This window comes from Colobus angolensis, unplaced genomic scaffold (genome assembly GCF_000951035.1).
Source record: "Colobus angolensis palliatus isolate OR3802 unplaced genomic scaffold, Cang.pa_1.0 Scaffold86, whole genome shotgun sequence".
NCBI lineage: Eukaryota > Metazoa > Chordata > Mammalia > Primates > Cercopithecidae > Colobus > Colobus angolensis.
Window position 1 is genome coordinate 4,075,887 of NW_012122487.1, and position 14,136 is coordinate 4,090,022.

Here is a 14,136-nt window from a genome sequence, read left to right on the forward strand (position 1 = left end):
GTAACAAAGCACCATAAACTAGCAATGGATTGTGGCAACATAAAGTACAATAAATTCTTATTGCCCATGGCTAAAATAAAACAAAATTTTATTCCAAAATAAGGGAGAATGAAAGTAAAGCTATCATGTAAAAATATGAACAGGTTAACTTTTCCAGCATGCTAAATGGCACCTGAGTGATCCAAAAGAGTTACTGAAGTTGAAAAGAAACAACTGCTGCACACCCTGCTTGTGACCGGGCTATGATGAACAGTTATGAGAGTTTCTCATAGTGATGAGTCTAAAATAAAGAAGTTCACAATGCACATTTCATTTGGAATAAGTTTACTATTTGTAAGCCAGAGGCAATATGCAATTTTGAAACTTCTATTAATTCTGATCAACATGATACAGAAAAGCTCAGTGCCAAACTTGTATAAATCATGGGCAACAGAATAGGGCTACTTGTTACTTTCCCTGTCTTATTTTTACTCAAGTCAAAAATAAAGAAATCAGATTTTTCCATATGCTGATAAGCTATGAAGATTCTTTGTGAGTTTCAGATGAAAACAAAAATTGAAGGTCATCTTTCTGTGCTCTAATCCTAAAGATAACAGGCCCCTGTGGCCATGTTGATAAGTCATCACCAGTATGACTAGGAACTCACTGGCCTTCTGTTCCTTGCTAGGTAAAAGAATATAGAAGCTTTAAATTTTGAGCCACAGGAATAATTCTAGCTATTATTGTCAACATTTGGGATCACACAGAGTTAGTATGAAGATTTTCACCACTTTGTAGGCCTTGGCTTTTTGTTTTATTTTAAAGAGGAGTTTTAGATCTTAGTTTCACAGCACAAGAGGAAGGTACAGAAACTTCTCATATATTCCCTGTCTCTGCACGTGTATGGGTCTGTTTTTCCCCACTCAGGCCTTTTGAAGGCAGAAGAATTCTTCTCTTCCACCTTGTCCATCTCCAGAGGTCATGTGTGAAGGTTTTTCTGGCATCTCCATGATTCTGGTGTGGGGGCCCAGGACTTGAATGCCCTCGTACAACTCCTTGCCATCAGAGGGCACTACCCATGTGGGAAATAACTTGGTGAAGGTTTCCAACACTAGATGACAGGGAGGTTGTACTTGGTGAAATTAATTCAGCACTTGCCTTGAGGAGTCTTTCTGGGTTGGCTTTAGGCTATATCTACAGAAAGCTGGTTTAAATAGTATAGTCTTCCTTTTGGAGGGTGCTGATATTTGACTTCCTCCTAGAAAGTTGATTATTGCTCTAGTTTAGGTGGGAGGGGATAATGGAGGAGTACTGGGGAATGGTTAGCAAGAGGAGAGGAGATATAGGAGCTGTTCTTTACTGCTGTAGTTCTCTCACGGTTTCAAGAGATGGCATCAACCCAAGAGGATTCAGAAAGGAGCCATACTGGAATCTAGACAAGCCATAGAGTCCAGACTAACAACTGCATTCACCTCATATGGAAAGTCAGCCAAGTTTCCACTGGTGAGTCTGGATTCTGTAGGCAATTTAGTGATTTCCTGTTGGCCACCCCCTACTGCTGCCTCCCTCCCACCTGCAAGCAGTCACCCATCCATAAATCCTGTCCAGTCCTGGATTTCTGCCCAATGTTTCCAAGGGTTAGACTCACCAAGGAGAGCAGAATTCCCAGGATCCAGGACCAGCTGTGTTCCCAGAGGAGACGTCAGCACTGAAGGAAGGTTCGGTCCAGTGGCTGCGAGCAAGGCCCTGATGTCTTCCAACTGTGTGGGGACTTGAGGGGGATCTGTGAGAAGGCAGAGGGTGGATCAGGCAGGTTAAACACAAGGCTGTATCAAGGGAAGAGGAAGAGGTGGGTATGCATGTATATGCACATGTGTGCGTGTATGTAAGATAGACATTATTGTTGTTGCCTTTTAACATCATTTTTCCTATAGAGGAATCCCTATCAAGGTGAGTCTGAATTTCAAACTTAATACAGGTATTCGATGCCTGAAATAATAAGGTCAGTAAGAAGAAGCAGGCATACAAAGTTCGGGGGTTTCTCACTTTGACTACTGGGTACCTATACATTTGTAGATAAGTTAAACTATATCATAAAGACACTTTTTTTAAAAAGCGAATTTTAGCATTTACTATGCCAAGTTCTGTGCTAAATATATTTCAGTCCATTTTTCATTTAGCCCTAGTAACAGTCTTTAGAGTGAGGCACTTTGTTATTGTCTGCACAGATAAAGAAACACCACAGAAATTTCTTATTTAAAAGGACCTTTTTCTATGGAGCAAAAGATGAAGTTGTGAAGTCAGTAAGTTAATTTGCTTTGTGGTTTGGATTTTAATGCCTAAGTAGGACCTAGATAAAGCAGGGAGGAGAATGTTGCTATGCGATGCTTCAGCACTCAGAATCTTACAAGGAATCAGTGCTGAGGTCATCAGAGGTCCCAGTTAATCAATGCTAAAAGTGACTAAAATGGGAAATATATACTGGCTTATCATTTCTGCTGGAAAAATAAAGAGGCAAACACCCGCTGAACTTAGCAGTGGGATGATCCCAGATTCTCTTGGAAAAGCAGCAGATCCTTTTGCCCCTCTTCCTGCATCTCCTGAAGAACTGCAATTTACACTCCCAAGGCCAGCTCCCACCCTTTTCTCCAGAGCGCTTGTTGGAATGGAAGCAGCAGCCCAGGAGTACTGCTCTTGAAATGGATGGTCATTTCAACAGCATTCTGCAAGGGGCCTACTATGCGCCTGGCACCTTGTAAGGCACTTGTTAGGGCCGGTGAATTAATAAGACATGATGGTGCCTGAGTCTACTTGAAAAACATACCTTCAGTCTTTCTGCCTTTGACTGACAAAGACCATTCTATAGAAAACACAATGAACTTGAGATTACATATATATATATATATATATGTAATATAGTTTAAAAAGAACCCTTTTCATATGGCATAGAGAGAAACATCATGCCTTGGTTCAGGAACCCTCAGTTTGAGCCATGGCTCTGTCATTCACTAATTAGGTCATTTAAATCCTCAGAGCCTTCGTTTTCTCATCTACAAAATGAAGTTCCTTTCCAAGATCTCTGTCTACTCTGGAATACCATGATTTTAGGAATTGATGGTGGCAGTTTACGCAAAGTGTCTTTCTCTCCTCCTCAATATTTCTTCTTGAAACTCATGAAACCTTTGCTTATTCACTAAGAGCAAAAATAGGGGGCTACTTTCCATCTTCAAAACAATCAACTCTTTTTGGACCAAATGTTGGCCCCTCCTAATGTCCTTACAGCTTTGACAGTAATTTTCCTCTCCAGTGCATGTCCATTTGCTCTTCCCAGGAAAACTGTAAATTCTCCAGGGGTAGAGGCCACCACTTATATTTCTCCTAAAACTTTACCAGTGTCCAGGTGACATGGAACTTAATGTCAACAACATTAAATGGCAACACTTAATGAATATCTGTCCAATGGACTATTTGAATACACGGATGAAAGTCTGCCTTACTACACTTCAGGTCCTCATGCTACCGGTTAAGTCACAGAACTTGGGGTGAAATCTCAGCTTCATCCACAAAATTTCCCCTTTAAAAATTAAGCTACATTTTTGCGGATTAAAAGAGACATTGCTTTGATGTTCATAAAGTAGCTATTAAAAGCTAACAAACTTTCATTAATAAACCAATAACTGTGATCAAGAAAAGCCTTAAACTTAAGAGTCTTGACAGTGATTTTTTTTCACCGTTAAGTACGATGAAAATGGGGAAGACGTTTTGCTCTTCGAACACCGTGTTCACTGTTATACTGTATTACAGTTGGAATGCAGTAAGCACCTGCCTATAGAACATGCACACTTCACTGGCAAAGGCACAGTAGCAGCCATACATCTTAGACTTTCATCTTTGTTAGCAGAGGCAACAAGGAAGGATTATTAGGGAGAAAAATCTTACTGGTAAGCACCATAACTCAGTGTGGGGCAATATTCCCTGGGCTCTGGGCTCCAGACTAGCAGCTCAGTTGGATGAAACCCAGTGCAAAACAAATGACATCTTTCTCTGAGCCAATTTTCTGTGGCTTCCTAAGATGGCTGGAGGTTTATGCAGCCACCAGTGAGATGAAAACCCATTTGGGCCTCTCTGAAATCTGAGTGGGCAGGGTCTAGAAGGACCTATGGGTTGATATATCTTCAACTCTGGGTATGAAAACAGAAGTGTAAAGTTTAAATATTTTTCCCTGAGGAAGTTTATAATGTATGTGTATGCATGTATAGTGTGGCATTAATTGTTATTTCTTACATCTTTCCTTTTTTTCCTTAGAATGACAGCTTTCTGTAGGTGAGAAAGAACATAATTAGAGCATAAGTGCTCTAATAATTGTTCTGTTTTTAGAGAAAGCCAAAAATAAGTTTTTCATTTTTTTTTAACTTTATCTCCCTAGCACCCAGACTCAGTGGGGAAGAACAGCAGGGTATCCCTAGTCCAGGGGGCAAAAATGGTTATAGCTTGCAACATGGCTGAGTCCAGAACTGGGCAATAATCAGATTGTGGATGGTGTCCCAGCAATTGTTATTTTCAAGCACCCATTTTATACCAGGAGCCATGCCAGACTCTTTAATCAGGGGTTCTTATGTTTAGGGGTACATGTGGAGACTTTAGGTGGACCAGACCATAGGTTTCCTGGAATTATATGAAACATTTTACATGTATGAATTTTTCTTGAAGGAGGAATCCATAGCTTTTATCTGATTCTCAAAGAAGTCCTTAATGCAGGAAGAGTTAAGGATAATTGTTTTAATTCGGTTATCTCTGTTTGAGATACCTGTTCTCCCCTTGCAGTCCTCGTGTCTGGAGTCTCCACATAGAGACCAGTATCTAAGGCTTAGCAGAGTGAAGTAACTTGCCCAGTGCCAGACAGTTAGTAAATGGTAGAGCCAGGGATCAAGCTTTTGTTTGGGCTCAAAGTCTGTGTTCTATCGAAAGGCCCTACATTGGGAAGAAGCCAAGGGATACCAATTTTACCTTTTATGTCCTTAATTGGATTAGGGCACAAAGGAGGTAGAGGGTAGGTTCGATAGTCACCCCCAACAGGGTGCAGCAGAGGCAACCAGCTTTGAAGTGTTTACCTAGGATCAGCAGCTGAGTGCTCTCAGTCAGCTCTCCATGAAGATTGGCCGCCCTGCAGGAGTACAGGCCCTGATCCGAGGACGACACGTTTGTGAGCAGCAAGGAGCCTTCATGCAGATGGTGGGGGGAGCTCAGTTTGCTTTTATTCCTGAACCAAGTGACTTCAGCTTCAGGCACTCCTAGGAAGAAGAAGAAAAAAAAAAACAAACTCATCAGTCAAACACATTCAGATGAGCCCAGAGGCATTTATAGCTTCTTGAATCCCCCTTCCCTGGGGCTGCTCTACACCGCCATCTTCCACCATGCTTTGGCCAAACTAAATAATGCCCAGAGCCTGGTAGGATAAGGATATAGACTTCAGGGTGACCAAAGAGTGAGAATAAATGCTGATACAAGATAAAAATATCAGTTGTCTCCATATCTTTTGCCTTTTAAACCTACAGTGATGAAGCAGGAAGAGGGAGGCCAGGAAACAGGCAACTGGCCGGGGGGGTTGCCAAGGTGGAAGGAGAGTACCCAAATTCTTTGGAGAAAACATATTGAAAAACATGAGAAGCAAACGTATACACCAGTGAAAATGAAACTACATGAAATGAACATAATGTTGCGTAAGAGATGCCAGACACAAGAGAACATACTGTATAATTTCCTTTCCCTAAGTAAAAAACCAAAACCTGGTAACATTAATCTACACTGTTAGTCAGTCAATGGAACGAATGGGGAGGGACTGTGACTGAGAAATGGGACAACGGGCTTGGCCACTGGCGATGCTCTGTGTCTTGACCTGAGGCTGGTCTGGTGGGGAGTGTTCACTTGGTACCTTTATGATACGTGTACTTTTCTGTATAGATATATTTTAATAAAAAGTGAAAAGCTATACGACGTTAAAATATATGTATGAACTAGATGAATGGAAGCTGCTAGAGTTCCAGTGGAACTGGAGTTCACACTCTATATAGAAAACATGCTTGTATTTTTGGAAGCCTACGTATCTTCTCAGAGCAAGAGAACATGAAATGGTAGTATCAGTAGAACCACAGGAAAAGGACAAAAGGAAAGTGCTCAACTCTTTCCACAATCCAAGTTTATTTTCTGTGAGAGAGATGGGGACGTCATCTGCTGACTTGGGATGAGTTCTGTCTTTGGAAGCCAGGCTCTGTGCTCTAAGGGAGTCCGTGAATTCCTCAGGAAGTTTCCTTGTGGTTGACACGCTGGGAAACAGGCCCTGGGAGTTTAGGATGAGCCTTCCTACATGCTGTTTTAGGAAGATCCTATAGGAGGTCAGGCTCTGAGTGTGTTGCGAGACTCAAAGTGTGTAGCACAGATTCACAGGTCTCTAGGGAGTGGAAAGCACACCTCAGCCTGCTGACCCAGCTCATACAGTTTACTTATAGAACTTACTGGCATGTATCCAGGGCATGCTTAAAGTGTAAAGTCCTGGCGGGGCACGGTGGCTCATGCCTGTAATCCCAGCACTTTGGGAGACTGAGGCAGATGGATCACAAGATCAGGAGTTTGAGACCAGCCTGACCAACATGGTGAAATCATGTCTCTACTAAAAATACAAAAATTAGCTGGGTGTGGTGGTGGGCACCTGTAACCCCAGCTACACAGGAGGCTGAGGCACGAAAATCACTTGAACTTGGGAGGCAGAGGTTGCAGTGAGCTGAGATCACATCACTGCACTCCAGTCTGGGGGACAGAGCAAGACTCTGTCTCAGGAACCAAAAAAAAAAAAAAAAGAAGTATCAAGTCCTAGGAAATGGGGTCAAAGCCAGAAATGGCCAAGGAGCCAGACCTTAGTCTACTGATCTAGTGTTTTCCCTGAGCTGGGGCTCGTTTTTGCCTTTGGGGTAAGGGCAATTTGCCCTTAATGGCTAGCCTTCTGTTGAGGATGCAGAGTCTTCAAGGAGTTGCCTGTGTATTTGTTACGTGTCCTTGAAATTGGCTAGAGAAAGAGAGGCAGGGCTACGAAAGCAGGTGGAGACTTGGATACCACAGCCTTGTCACATCAGAGAGAGGCACACATGAATCTGGCTCTAGCAGTAGGATACTTGATGCTCAAGTGCATAAGAGGGGCCAGGTTGGCATCATCTCTAAAGATACCTGGAGAAAAGACACAGGTGAGGGGTGGAACAGTGATTTTTCATTATAGCACCACTAGGGAGAGCAAGAGCATTGTGATGCCTGTCCATGCCAGCTTGGACTTTGGGCCCTGAGCTTAGTTTTTTCCCATAAAAAAAAAAAAAAGATCCACAGCATTCAGGAGAAAGCCTCAGAAGTAAGTTAAAGAAAAGCACTTTTAGTTATTTTTCTCCTGAAAGAACAAGGAAAAATGAGGTCCTGCAAACAATTTTATTTTATTTTATTTTTTTATTGAGATAGAGTCTTGCTCTGTCACCCAGGCTGGAGTACAGTGGCATGATCTCGGCTCACTGTGGCCTCTGCCTCCTGGGTTCCAGCGATTCTCCTGCCTCAGCCTCCGGAGTTAGCTGGAATTACAGGTGTGCACCATCACACCTGGCTAATTTTTATATTTTTAGTCGAGACACGGTTTCACCATGTTGGCCAGGCTGGTCTCGAACTCCTAACCTCAGATGATCCACCTGCCTTGGCCTCCAAAAGTGTTGGGATTACAGGCACGAGCCACCATGCCAGCCCTGCAAACCATTTTCTACCAATATTCATCCTCTTTCCCTCACATTGCTCCATGCAGCACTTGCTGCCTGCATCTTCCTTTGAGGAGGGCTGTGGGCAGCAAACACAGAGCCTCAGGGGGAGAGAAAATGAGAGTGAGAGTGACAGAGGGGAGGAGGGAGGGTGGAACAGAGGGAGAAGGGAGAGAACCCAGGGATGGAGAGAGACCTGGGAGCTATTTCTCACTCCCCGAGGAATTGCTTGCAAGCTTCTTCCATTCCCTTTATGTTTGTCTGTCTCGTGCCGCTCTAAAATTGTGCTTGTTTGAGAGGACAGGACTGGATATAAACCAAAAGGGCGGAATTCCTCTGGTGACAGTAGGGGACTTCATGGGAGAAGTGGAAATGTTCAGAATAGCAGGGTGGAGGAAGAAAGCTCCAGTTTCTGTAAACCTGGAACTGTGGACGTGACAAGTGGTCCCAAGGGAAGAGAAATTAAGTGGGAATCATTCTTTAATCTACTGGCAAACCTCTCTCAGATTCATTCACACACAGATCTGCATTATGAGTTTGCCGATGTAGGTACTGTTGCTGGTGCCACATTTTGAGGACTTCCTGCCTCGAATTGTGGGCCTTAGGCAGAGAATGATATTACAAAGACACCTTGGAGTGACAGCCAGTCCTTCCATAACTGGCTCTGACATTACACATGTAGAATGAGGAAAGAGAAAACAATAATTGAGGTGTTATAAAGTTTTTTTTTTCTTTTTCTCTCAAGAGATGACAATGATGCTTTAGAAAACTTCACCAGCCCTTGAATGTTCCACACAGTCCCTTGAAAAGGTAGTGATACAAATGCTTAATACTGACGTTCAGAATACCTCAACATTGGAGTGTACTGAGCCATGCAAACGTATCCTGAGTGTGTTAAAGGGAGAAATAACATTGACTGAACATTTGCTGTAAGCCAAACATTTTATAAACACAATCATTTATTTTTCACAATGATCCTGTGAAGCAGGTACTATTTAATAACTCCATTTTATGAGAAAAAGGGTCTCATAGAGATTAAGAAATTTGCCTAAGGTCACATTTGTTTGGATGCCTGAACGATTACATGGGGGCAGAGTTCCTGTTCCCCCGAATTCCCTACCCTACAGCCAATCAGTAACCCACCAGTGCCAGGGCAGGGATTCAAACTGAGATACCTTTAGTGCCAACAGTCCCCATCTTAACGAGTGTACACCGCCTGCCATTATACTAGCCTGACTCTTGAGAGAAAATCTGAACTGCTGCTTTAGTATTTCTGAACTGTCAAATGCTTAATTCCTTTCTACTTTCAGAATTAATGTTTCTGCTGTGTTTGTAAAACCAAGGTGTTGTCAGGAGAGAGGTTCCAGAATCCATGTGTTCTGGCTTTGTTAGCTCTTTCTTGTTGAGAAGCTTGGTCAGGTCGTGGGAGATGATCTTTTCTAGCCTGCTGTGGTGTGACAGCAAATGCCACAAAAAGAAACACCTGAAAATGACAGAAAATATGCTCTACCACAGAACAAAAGCCAAGAGCTGTGTTGTTGTGGACCGGCTACTTGGATAGGCTCCACATGCTAACCTCCCTGGTTTTATTTGTATCTTAAACCTGGGGAGGAAAAGAACCCATGTTTACATTTTCCCCTGTGGTATACCTTTTCAACAGCACCATGCTCTCCCTGCTGCTTGAAAGGATCAGTAAAAGAACTTAGACATAATGGGTGGTAACTAGATATGGTTACAAGGTTCAGTGCCTTTGATGTCCACGGAGCTGCCAGGTAGGGTGATGCTATAATATTCTTTTTAAAAAAATCCCAGACAGGGTATTCTTGATAATTGGATCTCTTATTATATTTGGAAGGCTGCCTGCACCATGGCGGTGTGTCAGCGTCTCAAGGTGGGGTGTCCACTCAAAGGTACACCTTTACATGGGAAATTCTAGAAGCTTCTTAGGAGGTGTGGAGGTAGAGTGGCTTAGGGAAAGAAAAGAGAAAGGATACAGTAACTCAACTGTCAGCCTTATCAGTTATTCTAAAGAATCATGGCAGTCTGGAAAGAAGGTTTCCAGCCTTCCACTTTTCTCCATACTGACTGTGGCAGACAATGATAGCTGTTCACAAAACCAATTTCCCTCTTTTTCCTGAGTACCCAGTGAGTCCACCTTCCCCAGCATCCTTTGTAGTTGCACGTGGCCATGTGACTAAAGGAATGTGAAAAGTCTTAATGTGTGCTCCTTCCAGGTGTTGCCCTTGAAAGCCTTCTCAACCATCCCCCATATTGTTTTCCCCTCTCCTGGTTGATAGGATAGAGGTAACCCCTAGGGAGGCCTTGGAAGGCATGTGTTTCAGATGACAGAGCAACCAGCATCCTGTGACCCCGAATGACACTGTGGGGGCAGATCCTCTCCAGATGACCAAGTGTACTCTTTGGGCACTTAGCTAAGCAAAAATAAAACTTCTATTGTGTTTGAGTCATTATACATTTGGGCATCTACTTGATACCAGAGTCGAATCTATCCTAATACACCACCCATCACTGACTCTTGAACTATCTGTGCATCCCTAGTCCTGCTGATTTTATCTCCTAAGTAAGTCCTTCAAATGGCTCCTTTGTTTTTAGGAGAAAAACCTAAACTGTACCATAATCTATGAGAACATGTAAGATCTAGCCCCTGCCTACCCACACCTCCTCAGCCTCATATGCTACTTTCTTCTTTGCTCTTGATATTATAGCCACACCGCCAGCCAGGTTTTAATTCTTTAAATGCAGCATGCTCTTTCTACCTCAGGCCCTTTGCACATTCTGTTCCTATTTACTGAAACACTGCTTCTTCCCCTGATCCTTTATCACTGACTCAGTTTTCTGAGCTCTTCAGAGAATGAATAGAGAACAAGCATGGGAGTAATATAGTCAATTAGGTCACTTTTCAAGAAAAAACCTAGCATACTCATTGCCTAATGCTGTTGATGCTTCAGGACTGGGAAGAATGTGTGAGGCTGTACTTTATAAGCTGAAAGCACATGTATGCAAAAAGTTTTTTAATGAAAAATTGCTAACAATTCAAACATCTGAGTCAGTCTAGGTAAATTACATAATATTCTTAACATAGGCTATTATATAGCCATTAAAATTATGCTTATGATACAGACAACTGTTTATTACTGAGAGGAAATAAAGCAGGATAAAAGGAATGATTAAGGAAATATAATAAAATGTCAGCTGTGGTTGAGTTTGGAGAGAACGACTTTGAACCAGCTGTTTTCTTTCCTTTTCGGCCTCCTGAATTTTTCTGTGTTTTCTAAAATTTCTTTAGTACTTTAATATTTTACAATAAGAAAACAACAACTGTATCTGAATATCACATTGTATTATCATTACATATTTCATAACTTTTCTCCTTCCCAGACTGTGAGCTTCCTGAAAATTGTATCTTGTTTATCTGTGGCTCCTTGGATTAGGAGAAATCTGATCTAAGCTGGATTAAATATTCCATAAAAAACTGCCAAATGAATAACATGAATGAATTTGACATAAAATACTTCTTTAAGGAGGCCCTTATGGAGTCCCACTTCCCTGTCTATTACCAAAGTCTGGGTTGCAAATTCTCAAGCTAGAGTATTAGCTACTGGCAGTGTTATTGGTGCTCAGAGAATCCCACCTAACCAATCAGGAGGTCACTAAGCTGCCTGACTACGAATGGGATAGAGATGTCCAAGAGTAAGAGCCATAAGAGCCACTTATAGCAGCAAAGTAAAGGTAGTCCTCTGCCATTTGGCATTTAGCATTATAGCTGTCAGTATTTTAACTGGAGACTAAGCCCACAGATGATTTCCTTGTCCAGCTAATTCACTGTGTAATTAAAAGCAGGCTCTTTCCCACCTACTTTGAATGAGTATCTTATTTAACAAAAGGAATAATGACAAATACACAAATATTTATTTTAGTTAATCAGCATTAATACAGATGGTTTTATGGGTAAAAACAAAAATAAAGACTGCAATGCCACAGCCAGGGAAAACTAGGTATAACAACCTAGGTTCTCACTGTAAGGTTATCAAGTGAGCCTCTGGATGAAGTCCCGGAGAGAGGGCCCCAAGCGACACGGAAGAGTGACCAAAGCTTGTTTTAATGTCGTAGGCTCCCCAGTGTAAATACTTCCTCAACCAGATTCTGGTTCTCCCAATCTCCTTTAAATGCCCATTTCCTTGTTTTGCTGCCCTTTCCTCCCCAATTTTTTTTTTTTTTTGAGACAGAGTCTTGCTATATTGCCCAGGCTGGAGTGCGATGGTTCGATCTCAGCTCACTGCAAACTCTGCTTCTAGGTTCAAGTGACTCTCGTGCCTCAGCTTCCTGAGCAGCTGGGACTACAGGCGCTTGCCACCATGCCTGGCTAATTTTTGTATTTTTCGTAGAGATGGAGTTTCACCATGTTGGCCAGGATGGTCTCGAACTCCTGACCTCAGGTGATCCACCCACCTCGGCCCCCCAAAGTGCTGTGATTATATGTGTGAGTCCCCGCACCTGGCCCCTCCCTTATTCTTTTACTCCTACCAGTTCCATCTCTCAAGAAGATACACAACGTGGTCCATCATATCACCAGTGTTTCCTCACCAAAGCATGTGTCCATAGTGATCAGGTGTGTGTTGGGGGGTGATGGTTCTGCAGAAAGGGCGCTACTGGCACCAACATTAATCCCTGCAGAGAAAGCTCATCCATGCCAATCCCTGTCAGGGGTTTTGTCTTACTACCTATCTAGGAGTACAGGGACTGAAGGGACTTGGTTCTAGATTTCACTGATGAGGCTGGAAGGGAAGCATCACAAAGGCCATGAGACACTTTACAAAGGCGAAGCTAATGCACATTTACAGAGATAGATTTATATTTCAGATATCCTAATTTTTTTTTGAGATAGGGTTCTCGCTCTGTCACCCAGGCTGGAGTGCTGTGGCATGCCTATGGCTCACTGCAGCCTTGACCTCTGGGCTCAAACGATCCTCCCATCTCAGCCTCCCTAGTAGCTGAGACTACAGGCATGCACCATCACACCTGGCTAATTTTTGTATTTTTTGTAGAGACAAGGTTTTGCCATGTTGCCTAGGCTGGTCTTCAACTCCAGGGCTCAAGTGATCTGCCCACCTCAGCTTCCCAAAGTGCTGGGATTACAGGTGTGAGCCACCAGATCTGGCCATATTTCAGATATCCTAAAGCTATCAGAATATTTCAGAGAAAATCAGACTTGGCTATTATCTGGAAACAGTAAGTCCTAGGTTAAGCTACTCCTCCTACTTACTCTAAAATGGGGTTTCTGGTCTTATAAGTAACAAAGTGAGGTAAATCTCCAGATGATGAAGATCTAAGATGAAGAAACCACCAAAGCATGGGGTGCCACTGCCTGTCTACTCTGCACATAGGGTATGATCTGGGAACCTGGGTTTGGCGTGGCCATGCCACTGTGTGGTATATCTGATGAGGACAGCAATCAGAAAACTAGCTGTCCAATGGCACAAGAACCATTCATTTCTTCATCTCGTTGTGGCAGTGAAACCCCTACGGTACACGTCACAAATGAGTGGTCTACAGGAAGGGAAAAATAGTAGCTGGACCTCATTCTGCTATATGTAGGTGTTTTCTGTCTTTTAATTGAAGGTAAATATTTTTATACACAGCATATTACCACCTCCTATTGTCTACTACTCCTTGCTTCCCTGTGCCTTCCTGGTCCCCGTTGGCCTCTGAGTTTGCAAGGCCCATCTGAGGGCAATGCCTTTATCAGAACTCCACTGGCTATCTTCTTTAATAACTCCTGCCAACTTCTGATTCGAGCAAGCTCCAGGCTGCTATTGGCCTTACCTCTTGCCATCTTTCTCATATCCATCCAGTCCTTACCTTCCCATCCCCACTGCCCTGAGTTCAGGCTTCCATGACCTCTCCTCTAAACAACAGTGATGGGTCTTACCTGGCCTTTCTGTCCTAGGATTTCCCTTTTTCAATCCATTCCCTTCAATGCTTTGCTTTTGGAAACATGGCTCTTTAACGTCACTTCCCACCTGCATTTCTGCACTCTGGGCTCCACCCAGACTAAAGCTCACACTGTTCTCTCTACAGCCTAGAGGATTTTCTACTTCCATGGATTTATCACTCTCCTTTGTCCACTTGGAACTCCTTGCCCCCATCTTTACATGTTCACATTCTATCTGTATGGAAGGCTAAGATTAAAGAAAAACATACACATAAAAAGATCAATTTTACCTACCTGTCCCAGGCAGAATTAATCTTTCCTCCTCTAAATTTTTGCAGCGCTTTCTACTTTCAGAGGGACTGAGGTTCACGCTTTGGCGTTCCTACTAGCACTATATCCCTGAGAGTAAAATTTGTGTCTAAT

At 42.8% G+C, this 14,136-nt stretch overlaps 1 protein-coding gene across 1 annotated transcript in view; it reads right to left on the reverse strand.

The window, feature by feature from the left end:
* ADAMTSL1 (ADAMTS-like 1) overlaps positions 1 to 14,136 on the reverse strand; it is a 441,112-nt gene that overhangs the window by 68,129 nt on the left and 358,847 nt on the right. Inside the window, exons 22-23 of the mRNA XM_011930366.1 lie at positions 5,091 to 5,270; positions 1,628 to 1,762 (exon numbers count right to left, since the gene is read on the reverse strand). Of these exons, the coding sequence (XP_011785756.1) occupies positions 1,628 to 1,762; positions 5,091 to 5,270 (315 nt within the window). The remainder of the gene's footprint in view (positions 1 to 1,627; positions 1,763 to 5,090; positions 5,271 to 14,136) is intronic.